This window comes from Nanorana parkeri, unplaced genomic scaffold (assembly GCF_000935625.1).
Source record: "Nanorana parkeri isolate BGI_ZX_2015 unplaced genomic scaffold, ASM93562v1 scaffold974, whole genome shotgun sequence".
Taxonomy (NCBI): domain Eukaryota; kingdom Metazoa; phylum Chordata; class Amphibia; order Anura; family Dicroglossidae; genus Nanorana; species Nanorana parkeri.
Window position 1 is genome coordinate 259,515 of NW_017307242.1, and position 22,446 is coordinate 281,960.

General features: G+C 41.5%; 1 protein-coding gene across 2 annotated transcripts in view; it reads right to left on the minus strand.

The window, feature by feature from the left end:
• The window catches only part of KIF5C (kinesin family member 5C), a 56,963-nt gene that overhangs the window by 3,206 nt on the left and 31,311 nt on the right, over positions 1-22,446 (minus strand). The window contains exons 12-24 of one of the 2 annotated variants that reach the window (XM_018566781.1): positions 19,586-19,761; positions 16,378-16,446; positions 15,540-15,746; positions 11,189-11,335; positions 9,405-9,593; positions 8,529-8,646; positions 7,171-7,247; positions 6,051-6,160; positions 4,768-4,869; positions 3,977-4,037; positions 3,815-3,886; positions 2,329-2,433; positions 1,550-1,766 (exon numbers count right to left, since the gene is read on the minus strand). In XM_018566781.1, coding sequence (XP_018422283.1) covers positions 1,550-1,766; positions 2,329-2,433; positions 3,815-3,886; positions 3,977-4,037; positions 4,768-4,869; positions 6,051-6,160; positions 7,171-7,247; positions 8,529-8,646; positions 9,405-9,593; positions 11,189-11,335; positions 15,540-15,746; positions 16,378-16,446; positions 19,586-19,761 — 1,650 coding nt within the window. Of the gene's footprint in view, positions 1-1,549; positions 1,767-2,328; positions 2,434-3,814; positions 3,887-3,976; positions 4,038-4,760; positions 4,870-6,050; positions 6,161-7,170; positions 7,248-8,528; positions 8,647-9,404; positions 9,594-11,188; positions 11,336-15,539; positions 15,747-16,377; positions 16,447-19,585; positions 19,762-22,446 lie in introns of those variants that run through there. The other variant, XM_018566782.1, reaches the window with a different exon arrangement.

Below are 22,446 nucleotides of genomic sequence, written 5' to 3' on the forward strand. Positions count from 1 at the left end.
CCCGCCTGTCTTCCAATCGCTGACTATGGAAACCAAGTATCTTGCTTTTATATTGCCCTCCTTACCATCTTGTCTTAAATTGTATTGTAATGTCTTCCTTATATTGTAAAGTGCTGCACAAACTGTTGGGACTATATAAATCCTGTATTATAATATTATTAATATTCTATTATTCATAGAGGCAAAAAGGTAGAAGCCTTCTCACATACATCCTCCAGAGGGCGCCATCTGATACAATATCCTCACCTTTCCAGGAATATTAGGTAATATTGACTTGCTGCAATCTGCATGCATTCCAGTTAGCTGGCAGCATTATTAAGCCTGTTGTAAAATAACTGAACACGGCTGTCCACTCCCTTGTCCCCCCACAAAGTTAACATTTTATTCTGTAAGTTATTATCATAGCTCATGCATGGCCCTCACTGGTAGGGAAATGTTAGACTCCAGGTATTTTTGGCTGTGTCCACCGGGGAGAGTTTCCCCTCACTTCCTGTCCATTAGACATGGAACAAGAAGGGCAGAAAAAGCTCCTACTGGGTACACTGACGGCATGAAAGAAGAACTCCAAGAATTGTATAAAAAAAAAAAAAAACCCCCCTCCCCTTGCTTGGGGCTACCCCCTTATTGGAAGGGTTGATTGTGTCTAGAGGGCTAAAATAGAGCAGAAATACTCACCCGAGGATCAGGTGAGTATATTTGCTTTATTTAGCCACCTAGAGAAAATGAGCATGCAACCCTTGCAGAGCAGTGGTAGCCCCACTGCAAGGTACATCTTAAAAAACCTGGGTACATGCAAGGGAGGTGCTAGATCTCCTATTAGTGCCCAGTGTTGTGTGAATGTCTAAATAACACAAGCTGCTCACAAGTACCAAGGCACCCCCAAATAAAGGGGCGTCCTTAGGAAAAGCCAAATATGAAAGAAGCAATGGTAACACAGTCCAGAGTGTTTTACTGAATCATCACTGGAATAAAAGAGCCAATATGATTCAAGGATTCAAACATTCTCCTTCCATCAGGGTTACAACACCAATAAAATAATGTTTACATTCAAAATATAGAAAAACCTCAGGTTATAAAAATCTAGAAGTAACTTTATATTCCAATGAATCCATTTCACAAAAAAGTCTATTTTACACATTTCGTGTTATAATAGTGTGCTTACAATACTTCTCTAGATAGTAGAAAACATTTGTGTGTGTGTGTGTGTGGGGGGGGGGTCTTAAAATTAATCCCATTAAGTTTTATACATATGTTATGAATTTTAAAATGTTTATTCTTTTGTGTTGTATCCCTGATGAAGGGGGGAGTGTTTAAACACCCGAAATGCGTTGGCTTTCATTACACCGATTCCACAATAAAAAAAAACCAAAACACTCTGGATTCCATCACTATAGGTGTGGTGTCCTTGCTGCTCCTTTCATATTAGCAATTTACAACCTACTCCAGAAACGTGAGGCGGGATAGGACAAATTCTTGTATGGTAACAAGTTCTTTCAGTGCTGATGAATTCGGCTCGCTGATCATTTCGCTATCTGTCTGCTGAGCTCACCAATTTGGGCAGAATGGACTCTCCTGGCCATGTTCTTTGCTCTCACGGCTTCCTTAATGCGGTCCACCTCCTGCTGGTATCTCTTGCGGTCTCGCATTGCGTTCTCTTTGGCTTCCTTCAGTGCACCCTCCAAAGCTTTGACCCTCTCAGCTGTAGCGCGAAGACGTTTCTCCAGTTTCGGAAGCTCGCAGCGCAGATCTGCATTATCACGAACCAGCTGCAAATCGAAAGCAGATTAGTCGGAAGATAATAAAAAGGTCAACAAAATGAATTAACGTTGCAAGGAAGATTTTAAAACACAAACCTGTAGAGCAAAATGACTCGTATTTTTCCATTAGCAGTTTATTAACAGCTGATGTCACAGGACGCCTGCTATTACTTTTAGGGTCGCTATACAGGTTACAATCTGACCGTATGGTCCTTGTACCATCGACTTTAGATGTACCAAAACTATGGAATATAATCTACCCAATCCATTTGTATCCAACCAGTCAGGTCTTTGTACCAAACAGTTGTTGGGAGATCTAAAAGATTGTACAATGAGATTGTAACGGTGTGCTGAGCTTTAGTCGCCAGAACATTATCTTCAGTGTGCCTCTCTGAAACAAATGCTCGTCCTTTTCATCCCTTCAGAAATAAGCCAAATCCCATGTCCTTGTAAATTATATACATTGGACACACAGTCACTGTTATTGGACACAGTCACGGTCCTTTAAATGTTTCCATGGTCAAACCAAGTACATGTATAGAATATGAAATCTGCAAAGCCCACGTCTCACCTGTTTGTGAACTTTTGTCAGCTGCTCGAGGTTGTTCTCCAAGAAGGAAATCTTCTGTTTCTGAGCGGCACTGCCACCTCCATCATCATTGTCCAGCTCCACACTCTGTGAGCAAAGGAGGATGGGAAAACAGCTACTTAGGTGTGAAATCTAAAAATTTACAGATTTGCTCTTTTCAAGTGAGTAAAAGACCCAAACTGTTGATGGGGAAAGTTCTAGTAAGTGGAAATGGCATGGTATGTAATGGCTTACATCAGTGGTTCTCAACCCGTGTAACCTCAGGACCCACATTTGTCCTCGGTCATTAAGTCGCAACCCAAGTTGCACTGCAATGGAATGCACGAGAGTGTGGGCTGCTGTGCTGTGACTAAGCTCCATCTATATGTGCATTACTTGTACAGCTCCAATGTGTGCCTGTAGAGGTGGCGGGAGACAGAATGTGATGTCACTCCAGTCCAGGCACCTCTACAGGACATGTGAGGGAGCTATAAACAATGCAAGAATGGATGGAGCTCCCTCGCGGCCATACCCCCAGCCTACCCCAAGTCACCACTCGGTGCCGGGCAGCATATTTTGAATGGCTGGCGGTGTGAGAATGGACAGTGCTGCGCTAGGGGGAGGCTGAGGAACCTCTCACCTGGAAAAGTGGAAGGCATGCAGCAACCCACTGACCAAGGGGTCGTGACACAGCCCACCAGTTGAGAACCAAGGGCTTACATATTATTTGGAACTCAAAGAAGAATGAAGTGGAGTCAAGCAGGCAAAAAAAACACAACATCAAAAAGTTACAACGTTTGCCTTCTAAGTGGTGTATGCAAATAAATAAATGAAGGGCTTGTTACTTGTACCATCTTTTCTCTGACTGAATAGGTTTGTTGCCTGGCGTTCTACTTTAAAGAGTTATCTAAATCTTACTGGTGACAAGTAGAACGATTTTAAACTTGTAGACCCCAGAGGTGACTACATGAGCATTCAGATGCCTTCCAGAGGGACCAGGAAAACCAGAAATCAGGGGCACCCTGGTCTGGCTTCTTCGCCGAATCTATCAGGCAATGAGGTCAGCAATCATAATTATGGACCATTTATGAGGATGGGGAGGCAATAGGGAGCGGGCTGGAGCTCCGATTTTAATTCTAATGCTACAATTTGCCTAGATCACCCTGAATGTAAGGCTCATAACGCACTCTGGAAGTTAACTCAAGCCCCAGTTTACCTTTTCATTCAGTTTATAACCTTTATATTTATCACGGTTACATTTTATTGAGTGCAAAGAATACTTGCACTCTGAAATCTGATTTGAGGTTATTTTCACACCTTGATGATATCCTGATTAAACATGAGACTAAGTTATTATTGTCATCATTACTGCTACTGCGAAGACCATTAATGATTCAATTCGACACTTTATGTAAATGGTCATTTATGTGCCCCTCCAAAATCGATGCCTTCCTCCAACTTCTTCCAACCAGAAGCTTTTGACACCTACCTTCTTCACTCTGGTGGTGAGGTCCTGGACAAAAAGCCTGCGCAGGTTGTGTAAGGTCTGGAGTTCTCTGGCCTGCAGAAAGCACAAATGTTATATTTAAATTTTATTGATTTATTTAGTAAGAGGTTTGCTTTGAAGTAGGACAATCGTTACTTTACATACCACAGTTTCCTCCAAGCCTTTCAGATCTTCTCGAGATTGCTCCCTCTTCTCATTATGAATCCTAAAGATCAAAGATAAATACATTAAACCCACATTGCCAAAAGTTTAGGATTACGTTTAAGAATCTCTGTTTTGGTAATGTTGTGGCCAACTGGAGAAACCACAGAACACAGCGGGGAGGAAAAGATGATTCTTCAGGCAAAAGTGAGGACACCACAGACAGGCACCAGGAAAGGTAAGTCAAGTCTCTGCTTATGCAGATGCTTTTAGCGTTTCAGTTTTTATCTCAGCGACATACACTTTAATCTAATTCCAACATCCAAAACATTACAAGTCCTTTCTCATAGCACTTGTCCGTTGAAGTCCAGAGTCGAGACAACATGATCTAGCCCAGGGGCACCCACAATTTTTCGTCTGGAGTTCTACTTTTCAAATGACGAGCTCAATGAGATCTACTGACGAAAAAAGACCTGCATTCAGGGGCGGGAGGGGGCAGGGCGGTGCATTGAAGTCAATGGCACTGCAGCGTCGCCCCTCACCCGCAGTGTGATCACACGCGCTTTGCAATCGACTGGTAGATCGCAATCGACCTAATGGGCAACCTTGCTCTAGCCCTTTACAAACTGCCATTTCCTAGTCTGACAAAAGGTTATGAAATGTTGATAGAGTTCTTGATAGACGAAGACCAATTTGTGGGGTTCTTTTTTATCTTTTATGATAAGGGTTCAGCTATAAACCATGTTTTAAAATAAATACAGGATATAAACATCATCAAACACAAGGCCACTTACACAAGTTTTTCCAGCTCCAACTGTCTCTGCTCGTCTTCAGCCTTCAGCTTCTCATAGTCTGACGTCAGTTTGTCCTTCTGTAGCTGCAGCTTCTGATTGAGGCTGCATGAAAAAAGAAAAAACACTTCATAAGCAGATACACATCACACGATTACATACGAATAGGATCTTTTTAATATGAACCCATCTTAAAGCTAGCTAAATCACTAAATTAACGACAAATGACTTTGAGAAGCCCTTTTCAGCCTTCTTACCCCAGAAGAACACTTGAAGTAATTTTTAGGTGACAAGAAATACCCGCTAAAAGATCCTCATAACTATAGTTCTCAGTAAATTAACATGACTAATTAGTTATAGATATAACAAAAAACTAAAAAAAAACATTTATAAAAGCATTAAAAAAAAAAAACTAGATGCAAAATGTAATGAACTGTAACAATGTCCTCTACATTTAGTGAAAGGCCTCCCTGACATTAATGGTGAGTGCCACAAGGGATACCTTTCATTGGTGGAGAGTTGGAGGAAGAATGTCTTTTACATTGGTGGTTAGTAGAGAAGGACTCCCCTTACATTTATGGTCAGTGAGACAAGAGCCCTCAGGTTGGTAGACAGATGGAGGAAGAATGTCTAACATTATTATTTATATTAGTGGTTAGTCAAGGATCACCCAGCAAACACTGAAGGAACCCTAGAGTTCCATGGAAGCCTGGCTGAGAAAGGCTGGCTTAGATATTATTGATAAAAACAGGAGACTAGCAGAGCCATGACAATGCTTGCAGAAAGTGTTAAAAAATTGAAATAACCTGAGGAAACCCTGGACCGTCTGGTTCTCCACATTTCCTAACAGCTCATAGTCAATACAATTTATTACAATTATTCCTCCTTAATACAACTTAGTACCTTGGGGTGATCTGCTCTATTCTGTTAATGCAGGGGGTTGTATCTTTAAATGACAATTTCTTTTTTTCCCTTGGGCTTTGAAATTTGGCTTCTATTTTCTAGGTTATGTTTTATTCTTTCTATCTTGTTTTATTTATGTATGCTTGGATGATACCCGACGATGTTTTGCATCTCCTCTTTTTATTGATCCGATGTAAACCGCTTTATTCACATTGTTTATACATTCATCCTTGATTCTAAGCCCCTGATTGTATAATGTTACGTTTTGTAATTAATGAAAAATGTAATAAAAACTTTCTTCTTAAAAAAAAATATTTTAAAAAATACAATTGAAATAAAAATGGAGTTATGGAGTAAAGTTGAATAAGAACTTTGAGGCTTACTCTTTGAGCTCATCGATCTCTTTCTGCTTCTCTTCAATCTCATCTCTCAGGCGAGACAGTTGCTTCTGATGAGCCTCTCGGTGACCCTCCATCTGCTGTTCCAGAGCTTTCTGTTACATAATAAAATCAATTACTTAATAAAAGCAGTGCAATGAAGATTCTGTGCAAAAATATGAATATACAATAAGCTCAAATTTACTACTGTCATAACGGATTGGTTACTATTAGTTTGTACACTTTCAACATCACTAGAACAAAAAAAATATAAAGTATGCCCTAGGTAACAGGATGCCAAGATGATAAACTACTTGAAGTCATTAAAGTGATCCTGTTGGTATAGTAACGTTTGTAAGAAGAGGTTTACCTGAAAAAGAAGAGCGTGCATACTTACTTCCCTACCCCCCACCCACACTGCTTAACAGTGCTCCATTAGAGAGAAATGCACCCCCAAAGTCCAAAGGAAAAACAGGCACTTGATGTGTCAAATCTCCTGGGTCCCCCACAGCTCTTACTGGTTCCTCACTGCATCATTGTCGCCGATGTAAAGGTCATGGTGAGGAACCAGTGAGTTGCAATGAACCCAGGAATTTGTTTCCATGCAGACTTCAGGAGGACCATTTCTCAGCAATGGAGTTACATTCAGCATGTAAAGTGTGTAATCTCTTCTTTTACAGGTAGACCTTTACTTAGAAACTTTACTATAGGGCAGGGTCGCTTTAAGGAAAACTGGTACTTCCATCCTTCTCTGTACCAGCAGTTAAGGTAAAAGAAAAAAAAGTGTCCAATTCATGCAAAAGTTAAAATGTTGTAAAGGACTGAAACTGGGGGAGTGAAATCACTTTTTTTTTTAGATCTTTCCAGGACCACAGCAGTAATATCTCAGTTCTCTGAACTGTATGTTGTCGGACAGCAACCAATCAGATTAAAACTTTTATTCTTCAACAGAGAAAGACAAAAGTTGCTAATGGATCTGAGATCCACAAGTGAATGTAACGCACTTGTGGCTGAACTGCAGTGTCAACCCATACTCAAATGATTCATCATGGATTAAAATATCAAAGGATGAGGCACACATGAATGTTCCATACTTTGTAATCAGCTGTGACTGCTATTTACTCACCTTCATCTCCTCTGCATCCTGAAGTCTAGTTAAATGCTCCATCTCTTGGTCTTTAAAGCTGACTTCATGCATTCTCTCTGTGAAGGAGAAAATGTTACTGGTTACATTATGAAAACTTTAGTTTACTTTCTTTAATTTGGTGTAATAAACCCTCATCTTGGTTAGCAGCCTGCAGAAGCTGCTGACTCTCCCCAGTACCTTTCCATTGGAGGGCTGCAGAGTTTTAGTTGTCCATTAAAGAACAGCATCGGTTCCATGTATAAAATATCATGAATTTAGGGATTTATATTCCTGAAGCTGGTCACATCTTTTCCCTTTTTCTGAAATTGTGCCCCGACGTTAATTAAAATACTGTACTATATAAACTGGTAGTAGTAATGAAAACATACCATTTAGATCAGTGGTTCTCAACCTGTATAACTTCAGGACCCACATTTGTCCTTGGTCATTAAGTCGTGACCCAAGTCAAACCACACTGGAACACAGGGCATTACGGTACCGCATGTTCCGGTGCAAACGATCAAACTAAGGGAGGTGTGTTTGGGGTGCACCAGAACGAACAGTAGGTGCAATTGCGTGGTTTGCGATTAAAACACTGACAGACACACACAACCACAGACACAATCTCACACACATACACAACCATTCTCATCCACATACACACTCCCAAAAATGTTGTAGGGGGTTCAGTGTGTGTTGCTGCGCTGTGGCAGAGCTCCATCCATATGTGCATTGCTTGCATTCCCTGTAGAGGTGCCGGGAGCCAGAATGTGACGTCACTCCGGTCATGCGAGGAAGCTGTAAGCAATGTATGTATGGATGGAGCTCCCTTGCAGCCATACCAACCAGGGCACCCCACCTTAAGCTGACATTTGGTGCCAGGCAGCATATTTTGAATGGCTGCTCAGTACAAGAACTGACAGTGATGCGCTATGGGAGAGGCTGAAGAGCCTCTGACCTAGTGCAGTGCAAGGCATGTGGCGACCACTGACCAATTTTGGGTCACGACCCACCAGTTGAGAGCCATGGATCTAGATGCTATGTAGCTTTTCCCTGTAGCAGGACTGAAAGAAATCATTCGTTTTGGTCATCTTGGGTACTAACACAGTAAAAATATATGTCTTATGTGTGTGCTCAAATTATAAAGATTAAGAATCAACAAACCAAAGAGTTTTCTGTAGGGGACAGAAAACTGCCCTCCTCAAGAGGCAATAAGTGACATTGGGAGCATCTGTGCACATTCTTGCACACTCCCTCCATACTCTAATGGGTGGAGGAAGCATCATTCATTAATCTGATCCCAAACAGTCCACTGCATCACCTAGTAAAATCTCAAAACCTGCCAATCCAATGGTTACCTTGTGCATGGAGCTTAGCCAGCTCCTCATTGAGACAATCCTGGGTTTCTTCCAGTTGCCTACGCCGCTGTTCCATGTTCTGCATGTAATCAGTCAATGACCTGATCTTTGCTTCATGCTGCAATAAACAGAAAAGCAGAATAAATACCTGCGATGAGAGAAACATAGCCTGCCACTGCTGGCCTCCTTCTGAAAATGCAAGTGGCCTGTCCAAGTCAGCAAAAAGTCAGAAGTCTTGCCTATATTCTTGCTCCCACTTGGACACTCAAAGTATTAAAACCAAAGCATCAGTATGACAGAAAATTAGCATGATCAGAATGAGAGGTCAGCAATGGCAGCCTCCATATTTCTCCCGTGGCAAGTTTCCTTTAAGTATTGACAAAGTTTGAAATACTACGATCAGCAAACTAACATTTAGGAAACTCCTATTGCTCTGGGAATCTTTGGCTGTGTATTAAATGTTTATGATCTGAGCTAGATCTGCCAGGCAATCTAGGCAAAAGCCTAGGGTGTGATGGATGTCCAGGAGGCCCACTTACAACCGTCATGCCACTACAGTACACAAGGTGGATAGCAAAATTGGTCTGAATGGGTGAATTAACGTAAAGATAGTGAACTGTACAGGCAACACAAATGGGGCAGCATTTCTGTGCCTATATTGCACTCCTTACCAAAGTCAATCGAATGGATGGAGGGGCAAAAGATGCTACCTTACCCAGGGTCCCATTCTGCTTACACAGAGAGTCTCTCTCATACATATACACAATACATATATATCTCACCAGTCTAAGAAAACAAAAGAAAATTGACCCAAATAAATGATAATTTCCCGTTACTCCCTCAGATTGTTAAGCAAATCGCAGCGTAAGCACCGACCTGTGAGCCGAGCAGTTGGCAGGCTGCAAGTTCCTTCTCGGTTGCGTTTATCTTGCGGTTTGCCTCGATCTGCGCAGTTTCCAGCTGTTTGCTGCGATTGACGAGAGACTTGACCTCGGATTTCATCTTACTAATGTACAGACGGGCCATAGTGAACTCCTCCTCGATCACACCATTCACATCTGCCAGCTGCATATAGAAAGATTATATCACATTTAAATACATATAGCTGGTCACACTACAAAATAAATAATCAGTACACTGCAAAAAAAAAAGTGAAGTGTGCACTGCATTCAGTGTTCTGCTTCTACTGACCTAATTAAATGCGATTACTACTGCCAATACACAGGCCTCTTTCACATATGGCCTGCTTATAGTGCACATTTTAGGACATTGTTCCCCGTAAGCAGGGCCGTCCTTATAATGAGGCAGCCACTCTGTCCGGCGTTTCGCCCAGCTCACTGATGTCACTGGATGCCAGGAGCTGAGCGGGATGTTCCGGCTGGCATTGAGCCCAGCTCCTGGCAACCAGTGACATCAGTGAGCTAGACTGGACAACGGACAGAGCTGCCGTACCTAGAGGTAACGAGCATCCAACCCAAGCCCAGCCAACCCCTACCTGGAATGACCATTAACTGACAGCACCAAAAGGTTTTAGCTATACATTCACTTTAAGATAACAAAAGACATTGGGAAGTTATCGAAACTGGAGCCGTTGCCCATAGTAACCAATCAGCTTCTCTCCAGTTTGTTTAGTTAAACTTTAAAAATGAAAAAAGGTAGAAACTGAATGCTTGTCATGTACAACTGCTCCAGATTTTGATAATATTCCCTTATTGTTTTTTGGGACAAACTAGGCTTTGCTTTGGCAATATTGTTTTGCAACAATTTTTTTATTGTGTAATCTATAAAAAAAGTTTTTTTTTTTAAAGTAATTTTCCTCCGAATTTGATCGGTATTGGTTTTAAAAGTAGTTTTACTGTAATCAAAATCTATGCATTTTATTTTAGAACTTTTCCAGTCTAAAATCAAGCGAAAATGATGTTTCTGATGCAAAGCACGCCAGTTATTTGCAAAAAAAAAATTTATTTTTTTTCAAATCTTGCATTTTTTTGTTTGTTTTTTAAAATCTAAAACAAAAAACAAAAAAAAGACAAAAGTAATTAAAAATGACAAAAATGTAAAGATGAAAAATTAACCAAAAACCAGTATGCAGAAAATATTATCACTATGGCGAGAAGGGGAGGATGGAGTTAACTAAAAGGTTAAAATAAGGTGTAACATAGGAATACAATTTATTAATAATAATAAAAAAGAAAAACACCCTTTTTACTCATCAGATTCCCCTAAATGCTGTCATATAGTCACATCTCAGATCTAGATATAAACGCAACAGTAAATACAATGTAAAAATATATTGTTACACTGCATTACTCAATGACACGTGCAGAATGTTTGCAAGTGTCATTTTACACAGGAGCTGCTTTTGCCTGCTTCTCCTGCTAGGAAATATACAGCAATTTAGGGCTGTCATTGTGACAGCTGGTAATTGCCAGTAATTACTGGGGAGCTGGAGAGGGGTACAGGGATGGAGAAGCTGAACATAGGGGAAACTTTGATGTCTAAGGCTACATCTCTAACATTTAAATAACATCCTAAAGTGTTTATTATTTTTAACTTTGGTTGGAGTGTACCCTCCAGGCTTACTCCCCATGACAACACCATCACACTTGACTGTAGAAAAGGTATTGGATAACAAAAAAAAACAAACTAGGAATTCTTACCGTTTTAACATCATTTGTACCGATAATGCCTCCAATCTCACCCAGGTCCTTCAGAAGCAGGTTAAGAATCTCAGTGGCTCTCTTCTTCTGGTGGCTGCTGAGGTCCTGCAGTTGACCAAGTTCTCGTTGTGTTGCAATCAGACTGGTCTGTAAAGATTGCATTGTTGGATTAGAATAACTGAGGGGTTTATGGTGATGGAGAGATACATGTGCTAAATAGGAAATTAGATATGTGAAGGCTTAGATCAGTGGTTCTCAACCTTTCTAGGGTCGGGACCCCTTGGTAACATTTGCCAAGTTGTGGTGACCCCCAACAGAGCACTGGACTCGGGACTTAGTTACGCACTGGACTGAAGCACACTCACGAGAATGCAAGCCCTCCCCAGCCCCTGCTAACTGCTCTATCTCCATGCAGCCTTCTCAGCCCCAGCACTGCTAATATGCCCGCCTCCTGCAGAGCCCGCACTGTATGGGAGGCAGGACGACAGCAACGGCTGTGAATAGAAAAGCCCTGCTGTAAACACTCCCCGACCACTAGATGTTGCTGCAGCGGCCGGGGAGTGTGTACAGCGGCACTTTTATATTCACAGCCGTTGCTGTCCTCCTGCTGACTGACACTGCTGCACAAGGAGGATGCTGAGGAGGCTCTCACCCAGCGCAGCAGAAATGGGCACTACGACCCACTCAACAATGGGTTGCGACCCACAGGTTGAGAACTGCTGGCTTAGATAGTTATTAAAAATGAAACTACAGCCAGTTTATGTTATTTTCAACCTACAAAGTGAAAGATTTATTCCTATATGTAGTTTGTAAATATATAAGTATATGGGAGTAGCAATATTGATATATTACATATGCAGACTTTGCTTCTTTCTCATTAGTGCTACTCAATGTTGTGCTCTGCAGATTCTTACATCTCACTGTGGGTCCATCAGGCAGGCCTGAACACAATAGACTCTCGAGTCTCTCATGGCATGAAAAAACCCACAATGCTTCTGGAAGCCAGACAACATGTGAACTGGGGCTGATCTGAGGGATGAAGGTGCAGGAACTGGGGCTGATCAAGGTCTGAAGGTGCAGGAACTAAGGATGATCGGAGGTCTAAAAAGGTGCAGAAAGTGGGGCTGATCTGAAGTCTGAAGGTGCAGGAATTGGAGCTGATCTGAAGTCTGAAGGTGCAGGAACTAAGACTGATCTGAGGTCTAAAGGTGCAGGAATTGGAGCTGATCTAAGGCCCTGAAGCTGCAGGAATTGGGGCTGATCTAAGGTCCTGGAGGTGTAGGAATTGAGATTAATCTTAAGGTGAAAGAAATGGGGCTGGTCTGAAGGCCCTATTTGTTCAACCAATGTAACTATATGAATTTTGGTGGATTTTAGGTCTACAGGTGCACAAATGTAGGCTGATCCAAAAGTCCAGTAATTAGGGATGATTCGAGGTCTGAAGGCACATGAATTGGAGATCTGAACAAATTTAAAATTGCCATGAACGTACAACTAATAGTGCAAAAGTTTAAAACAAAAGTTATACAACTATGGCTTGCCATTCTTCATTGGGATGCCAGCTGTCTAATGCTTGTAAATTGACACAATGTGAAAAAGGTTGCCCCATCCCTGTGTTAGACAATCTTTCCAGTTTTTTTACTGCTATCTGGGGCTCTTTTACAGAAATTTCTTCCCACTTCCTGTTCTGCTGACAACATTTTACCAGACATGAAGTGAGGGAAACTCTCGACAGAAATGCTGTAAAAATGCTTTTCTTCAGTAGAGTAGAGTAGAGGGGAACGCAAAAACACTTGTCAGATTTCTATGTCCTTACTGCAGATTTTACTTCACTTCCTGTCTGGTGAAAACCTTTTTGGCAGTACAAGAAATTAAAGGGAATCCTGCAGATACCAGCATACATTTTAAAATGTAAGTTTACAAATAATAAGACTTGCATACTAAGACTTGTGCAAATAGGCTTCCATGCTCAACACAGCCTTTTCCATTTAAAACCCAACACTACTCAAACATATGCTGTCAAATGCAAAATGCAGCAGCTGACCGCCTGCTTTGCCTAAAATCCAAAATGCACCTAAACAGAACCTGCTGTATTCCAAGAAACACAACACAATGCAATGCAGCCTCCGAAAGGTCTTCTACTCCACTCTATTGAAGTCACTGGGAATCTGCTCAACTGCATTTGACATACGTTTCAAATGCAAGTCAGCAGAAAGTCAATGGCCATGTTTATTACTCCAGGCAAATCTCCACTGTTTGTGTTTTTTAGCTATAAGCAGAGCTGTTAATGTACCTGCTCAGGGCATAGTCAGATATACTCATACCAACAATTCCTGAACCTTCAGACCTTAGAGTAGGACATGCAGACACAATTCCAATGTCCCAGCACACCTCCCTATGACTATAAAACGAATCCCTGCCGCTAGCGCTGTCCTTGAGGTAATCTACAGCTACCAACTACTTTTTCTTACGACTTCTCAGAATGAGGACTTCATCTTATTGAGGAAAGAACATGCACGGCTAAGGCGCATCTTACAGAAGATTAAACGGTTTAATATACCACCAGATCTCTTGAACATATCACATGACAATGTTCTGAGCGGAGCTGTAATACATTCAGATAACAGAAGGCTTGTTATAAGAAGAGAAACATCTTAAAAGGCAGCAAAGCGGATAAGAAAAACCCAATTTATCATTGCAGACAATTTGCTTTCATGCAGGACACATTGCAGACCTTTTATAAATGCTCAGACTTGTGAGGAGCTCCCAAATGGCTGAACCTTCTATTCACTCGGAAAATAAAATAACATTACTAACATCCCACCAATGAAAAATGATAAACCAGAAACATTCAAAATGTCCTGTGTTGTAACCTTCTGCACACCTATAGTAGGTGTGTGACAGGTTTGACTTGAGTTCCCAGTGGTTGCTTCATTCAGTGCCATCTACTGTATATAGCATTTTGGCATGGAGACAGGATAAGAAATCTTTTGTAGGTAGGGGACCAGTTGGGTGGAATCAGCCAATGAATTATTGCACAGATGCCGTTTCGGTACAATGAGCAAGTCTTGTGTCACGGTCACATTTGCAGGTCTTAAGCCTCATGCCATAATGGTCACATTTGCATTGTGCCTGTGTTGCAATCTGAATTTTAGCAAGTCCTGTTGGGCCGTCATTGTTTTGTTTTTTTTCAACAATTGACGAGCCACCGTCATGAAACAAGTATGTGTAGATCAACAGATGTACCTGCTTTGCTCAGCTGCTCATTAAGCACCAGGCAGTGACAGCGTTGGAAACTGCAACAAAATTGATGGCACCCATATTTATATCCCAACAGGTTCCCTTTAAAATATGGATATTACTCTAATGCTGTTCATAAAATGGATATGTTTTTTTTTTACATATTTGCTGCAGCTAATGTTAAAATATACTGTGCCGCTAGCACACTGGAAAGTTGGAGCAATGTTCAACAGAGGACAGTGGTCTATCTTTATAGGGGTCTGACATGACCCCTGCATGGTGTTCCAATCAACGATGCTCATCAATGCTGTTGCTTGGAACTAGGGATGCGCAGATACTAGTATAGTTGCCGATGGCGAGTACTAGTATTCTCCCAAATGCTCCAATGCCTAGCCCGATACTTCCTGTATCAGGAAGCCGGGCAGCGTGTAATGACGCACTGCCTGGCTTCCTGATTGGTTGGGAAGCTGCCCAATCTGGAGGCCGGGCACAGTGTAATGACGTGGATAGAGTAGGGAAAGGTTAAAACCCGTCAGTTTTGGGGGGGTTTTTTGCTACTTTTGTCTTGTGGGGTAGAACTCCTTTCACTTCTTGTCCCAGAGGAGCAAAAGGATGTGAGGCAAATTCTCCAAAAGGCACTTATCACCTGAAAAAATATGTCCCCCAATGAAAGATTCACCCTCATCTCTGGTTTTGGTGACCACCAAAGATTGGATTCCCCATCTCTGTCTCAGTGAAATATAAAGAGGGTGAATTTCCCCAGCCAGAGCTCATACAGCAATAAAGACCTGACAGGGATTCTGTTCCTTCCCTCCTCTATTAATAAAATGGTTTGGCTACACATACACTTTATGTGATAAATTTAACAACTTAATTTTAGGAGGTAAGATCCTTCTTCAGATATCCCATAACACTCTGGCTCTACTTCTAGAATGGAAGAGCTCCACATAAATATTCCCAGCTTTGAGTTCCAGACGTAAGAAGAGAGCATTCACCAAAGGGGAGCTTTCACCAAATAACCTTCAGGCTGCACACTAACAAGCTACCCGAGATGAAGAGAATGTGGGAACACCAAGTTAAATGATAGAAGATAAAAGCGCCAATTTCTTACCGTTTTCTGCGTCAGCTCATCAGCCAGCTGCTCATTGGCTTTGGTCTTGTCCTCCACTTCCTGAGACTTCTGGTCGTAATTCACAGCCAGTTCCTCCAGGGCTTGAAGCACCTCCTTCACTTCATCCTTAGCAGCATCATTCTCGATCTGCAATCGAGTCAGCTCCTCCTGGATTTTCTCATAATCTCTGCGAGTTGATGCCAGGAGCTGAGGGTGACAGCAGCAGATTGTATTATGCATCAGTGAGTGCACAGAGTGTGCCTGGGCACACTCTAATCACCCCAAGTGCAACACCGAAACCGCAACAGGCACCATGTTTTTAGTCATTGAGCTGATGCAGAGGTCATAAAGATCTCTTTATGACCAGCTCAGTGATACAGAGTGCAGCAGCACTTACCACTGACAATCCTCACATAACAGCTGTAGTCCACGGTGCCTGGGAAGCTGCAGGGGAGCATTGCTGCGGCTTCCCATTCGGTCAGGAAGCCAAACAGTCCATTGTCAACTGTAATCAGGAGCACTGCACCTTTTACTGTGATCCTCAGAGCAACTAACACCATCCCCAGAGAAGGATCTTGCTCCCTTTACAATCATGGCATTCTGATCAGGGTTTGATTCTAATTAGTTTAATCTAGTTTTGGCTGTGCAAACACTTTAATCATTGTTCTGATGATGTGCCAACACAAGCTACTTGAATACATTAACTGCATGGCATGTCTAATGAGTGGAGCTCGTTTGTACAATTACATGGACTTCAACATTGATGAGCCATCTACTTGTACCAGAAGACTTCCAGCAGCGCATGCGTGTATACGAGTGGGTACTTAACAGAACTTGCCTCATCTTGGTCGAGCATTTGTTGCTTTAATGTCTCAGCCAGCTGACTCTGCTGGTTAATTTCATCATCCTGTAGAAAAAGAAAGAAAAAAGAAATGTAATCATAGATATTTAACTAGCATTTGTTTAGTGACCAAGTACAACTGAACTTATAAAAAGGCATGCAAAATAGAAGTGTCTGATTGCATATGATCAGATTTCCCAGAGAAATGGGTGTAATGTTTAAAAAAAATATATGTTAAGGGGGACGTACTGTATATACAGGTGAATTTGCCATTATAATTGCCTCCATTGGTGAAGGTAAGCAAAGCAAGATCAATGCCAAATGCTTTATTTATTCACCATGCGCCCTCCTTTGTACAAGCCTTTACTGCCTTGTTATAGTATTATAAATTTGAAAAAGTCCAATGGTGAGCACCGCACTCAGATAAGACTAAAAGCTGCCCAGAAGCACTCAAATATGAACGGTCCAGTGGAAGAAGCACTCATGGGTCCTGTATTGAAGCAACATAAAGACATAAATTGGTCAACGTGTCCACAAAGCACTGCTTGTCTTTCATAAGACATTGTACATCTGTATTGCACTGAGCAAAACTAGTGAGAAAGCAACATGAGGACTGGAAACACCCAATGAAGTCATTAATTCAGCAGGAAAGACGAGAACCCCAATTAGGCTAGAAAACTATGATAGGGAGACAAACTTGGGGACAACCTAAAGTGGCATAAGAAGCAAAAAGAATTAGTCCGGGCAACTTCATGTAAAACAAATATTTTTTGGAGGAAGAATCTTTAAAGCGACATTAAACTATGGAGTTGAATCTTAAAAATGCATTGAAGTACCCCAACTGATAACTAAAATGTATCTTATTTGTGTATCACTTGGCTGTAGATCCTCCAAGCATCATCTCTGAATTGGTTCCGACACTGTCCTTTTTTCTGGAGGGTGACTACTTTTGTTCCCCATGGTCCCTGTGTGTGTTGTAAAGTAGTCACCACTCCAAGCTCACTCCTGTGATGGTGATGGACTACAATCTCAATACAAATTATTACACAGGGACCATGGGGAACAAAAGTAGCCCCCCTCCTGAAGGAAGGACAGTGTCAGCTCCAATTCAGAGATGATTTGAGGATCTACAGCTGAGTGATAACAAAAATGTACATTTGTGTATCAGTTGGGGTACTTGAATGCATTTTTAAGATTTAACTCCTGAGTTTAGTGTCACTTTAAGAAAAATACATCTTCCCAAAGAACACTGCACACATCCAAGTCTCTTTATTAAGACATCTGCATAGTTAGAACAATTTAACAGCTCATTTAATTAGCGGTTCTGCTAATTACAGTTACAAGTGATCGCTATAGATATAGATAAGCAGTGGTAGCACTTTGTATTATATGCAGAGATTTGTAGAGTACAATAATTAAACACACACACAGAGCAGTAAAACACACAATTATGATGGAGCGCACCATTATTACCACTAATTATAGTGTCAGCAAACCTCCAAAGCCTCTAAAATTAATACCCCTAAAATGTGATACATTTCCAGTAATATTATTACTATAATAAACATTTGGATAGTTAAAACACAGTAAAAACAAACGTATAGAAATAATAAATGTACTCATCTGGCCACAAACATTGAACATGCGCTATTGCTGCAGAGCTACAAATGGCACGGGTGGAACTACATAAAAACGGAGATATGCTACAGTAGCTCAATTTCTACACTTACTTTGCCTGTAAACCATTTACCAGGAATGAGGCAAGACGTGATCCAATAGACTGAAGAGTAGGTGTAAGTGGAATAATTTTGACGCAGGTTTACTAAAGCAGATATCCTTAAAATTGGGTTGCTCAGGTGAAATTTGCATGAAAAAATGATCTACTCTTACTTTACTCAGAGGGTGTTTTTAGGACAATTTCTTTCCATTTAGTGCTAGGTGTGCTTCTTACCTCTATTTTTTTAATCAATTAGACCAGGGGAATGCAAACTCCGGCCCCCCAGCTAGGATGAAACCACAAATCCCATCATCCCTCTGCCTCTTTGCTACCTCATGCCTGTGGCTGTCAGAATCTTGCAATGCCTCGTGGGATTTGTATTTGCACCACAGCTGGAGGGCAATTTAGATCAGTCATTGGATTACTATTGCTTTAAAATGTTCATATTGTACTAATTTTAGTCGGTTTATTTTTCTTTCTGCTTCATTTTTTACAAAAGAGCAAGTACAGAACAGGCGATAGGTGCTTTGGTAAACCAATTGAGCCAGTTCATGCCCACTGCATCCTTAAAACCACCTTGGTTTCATGGTCCCCATGGACTTCAAAGCATTTTTTAAAAAAATGGTGAAAATTGGTTAAAAATGTCCCAGATTTTCACCAACAATTTAAATGAAATGAACCCTCTCAATTTCACTCAGCCCTATTCAGGAGGTCTTTGTACCCTAGGGACAAGGACACTTGTTGTATTCAGCAAGAGGTTGAACATGGTTTAAATTCAGGAAAGTCAAATTATTAGTAACAAGTGCAGAAGAACATACATAAGAGGCACTTCCGGCTGGCAAAGGTAATCTCTGACATCCCATGGTAGGTCAAGACCTTTAGATTAAAATGGCTGATTGGTTATGAAAGGGTGATGGAAAATATATAGATATTTGAATGATACTGTATTTAATATAAATATATAAAGCAAGGGTAATGGAAAATATATAAATGACACAACAGTTGAAGTTTCCATGGTGTGTGCACCCACATTCAGGTGCCTAGCAATGTGGAACTTTGTGTTCAGTTTTCTGACAAACCCTCTGTAAGGTAAGAGCATAAAATCTCCAATCAGAAGGGCATTAGTATTACCGATTGCAGAGCAATAGGTGAGGAGGGGTCAGAGAGATGACTGCTTACACACATAAGGCTCCTTACGCTGGTAAAGTACCTTCTGTGCTGATGCACCTGTAATGCACTTGAGCTTTGAAAATAATTTTAAAAAAAGAATATAGGTCCTCAAGACCTTTGGACAAATACAAAGTGCTATAAGAATGTTTAGTTACTCAACCAATCAGGTGTCACTTTAGAGGAAATTAGTGAGATGTAAGTTCTGATTGGCTGTTTTGAAAAACCATTTTTCTCTTTGCTTTAGGATAGGCTAGATGGTGTTCCTCTAACCCAGTCATCATTGACCAGATTACAGCCAAGTCTATCAGAGGACTCTACCTTGTCATCCAGCTGCAGGTAAAAGCTGGCAATCTCCTCTTCATATTTCTTCTTCTCCTCTGAAGAGACGCAGGCAGCGGCTGGGGACAAATTGTCGATTATCGGTGTGTTGTCACATGGCTCAAAGCTCTTTTGATCCTTTGAACTCGATTGTTCGTCCAGTGGCACGGCTTCACCTGTGACACAAACATAAAATGCCTATTACCTCTACTTTACAGGAACTGACCTGTATCGGAAGAGATATAAAAATCACACTGATATACAGTAAGTTGCCTGTGATGAAACAGGCGCCATGGTTCACTTTCCCAGTTCAGATGACAGATTTCAGAGTTGACATTACCTGTAGTGTAGTAATAAACATTCAGCCTTATGCGATAGAGTTCCTTTCACTTCCTGTGCTGGGACAACATTGTGACCAGGACAGGAAGTGAAGGAACATTTCAGAGACACAGAACTAAAAAAGGGGTTTCTAGTCTTCCCCTAATAGATAACAAAATGATTGCAGTCTGAGGTTTCATTACGGAGGTTTCCCTTTACTTCCTACACCATTAGCAAAATCGTGATCAGCGCAGAAGTATTAACCACTCCAATGGGGCCACAGAGAGCAGTAAAAACATAGGAGGTTTTAAGCCTTACTGACCATCTAAAACAAAAAGATTAAGATGTACTTTAAGGGCACTTAAACCCACAGCGCCCAATCAGAATTCTCTCTGCTGAAGTCATTCTAGTAAAAGATGGCATCTGAACATCCCTACTAGCAACCAATTGAAGGCCAAGTACCGTACGGGGTACAAGTACATGTACAGATTCTTTTCCTGCTTCAAGACTAGAGAAAAAAATCAAAAATTAGTAGGCAGCTGTCATTTTTAAGAACACGGAGCTCCTGGGATTTGTGCATCTGTTTAACCCCTTCGTGACTGACGACGTACAGTGTACGTCGCCAGCATCGGGGCTGTTTAAACAGACTCCCAGCGACTTTTGCCGCCGGGAGTCTGTTTAAACTTGTAGAGCCGACTGTCGGCTTTACAACAGAAGCGATTCTGGCGACAGATTGGTCTCCGCGGGGAGCTGGGGAGGAGGTCGACGAACTTCCGTTCATCGATCATTTTAATATAAACATATATTAAAGAATGCACCGATACCATTTTTTCAAGTACAAGGACTGATACTTGTCCAAGTACTCACAGATACAAGTACTGATACATTTTTGTTTAGTGTCATGTGACAGTTTTTCTAAAACAATACAGACTAATGATCTGCCTAGTTATTCAGGGCCAGGGACTTGGAGATAGTCACTTTGCCAAAGTGTGTTAATAGTCTATCCCCCTCAGCAAGGTAGATTTGTAGATATGTGCTTCCTCACCACCTAGGGTAAGCTCTGATGTCATCACTGCCACCTTCCCATGAGACTGTTTGGTCCTGGTGATTGGTTGATTAGGTACAATCATGGTCACACAAGGCGGGAGGTAAGAGTCATCACATGCTCCCCATACCAGAAAGCCCTGCTCCATTAGAAAAATGGTGTATGGGCAACAGAGATGGCAAAGAAGCGCATATAGGAGAGTATACCTGGGAGGTGTGGGGGAAGGAGGGGAGGATTAGGGCTATTAGCACTCACTGACACTTTCCACTAAAATCAGCAAAGCGACAGGGTCTCTAAAGTACTAAAGCCAGCAGGTCAGCAGCCAGCAACTAGGCCTTTCAGAAGGACTATAATGGCCGCCCCAATTATTTTTCCTAAAAAGATTTTCCTTAAGAATAAGCATATTTCCAAGTCAAACAATGCTGTGGAGGAGGTGGAAGGTTGGAGAGGTAGACACTGTCATTGTTCCAGCGATGAAGGCTTTAATGTACGTTGCAAGCTGCAAGTTTATAGCCTATTCCAGGGGTAGGCAACCCAAGCACTCCAGCAGTAATGGAACACCATGTCCCATGAGGCATTGCAAGATTCTGACAGACACAGGCATAACCCCCCAGAGGCAGGGGCATAAAAGGAATTTGTCATTTTACCGCAGCTGGGATGACGAGGTTGCCCACCCCCGGCCTATTCACACATGCGCATTTGGTCTCATGGCCTCTGCAAAATGGAGGATCAGCCAAAGTAAAAATTCTGATCCTTTCTTTAAAGAAAAATCACATGGCAAATGCCTTGACTTCTTTTGATATGGCCAGCAGCATTTCTGCAGCAGCAATTCTCAAAGTAGATAGTTCCCACCACCACCACCTCCCTCTTTCTCAGTTTTAGGTTCTTTATCTTAGGAAATCTCTTAAAATGGCATTTTTAAAATGGCAAATCCATTTTAAAGGGTCTACTCTTTTTCTATGGGCTTTTATATGAATTAGGCGCATTTTGCTTCCCATACAAGCCTATGGGTATGCAAAACCTGCTTACAGCATGTCAAGTGCAGGTGAGAAGGAGGTCACACGCAGGTCAAATGAACCCGTCAATGAATTCTGAATAAAACTGAGGTCAGACCTATACCATTGACAAAGCCCGTCAACGCAGGCCAAAGTAACATTCATAGATGAAGAGGTCAGGAAATGATCAGGTAAATGGAAGATATTTAAAATGAAGGTAGTTTATTAGAGAGCAAGAGTTGTTTTTAAGTACCCAGCTGGTTCCTCTCCAGGAATCCCACAGAAGGGAACCGCCAACTGTCAATCTGGTACATTGTTTTTGCCTTACATGGCTGCCAAAATTACCTTAGGCTGCAATGTAAGGATTCTACATTCTATAACAGTCATGGGCACGTTTGTACATCTAAAATCATTTGTAGCCAATGTGACTGTTTTCGGTTTAGTGATCCCTTTCAATTACAGCAATTCAATTACATCAGGCTTCACATTGCAGCCCTCTGCAG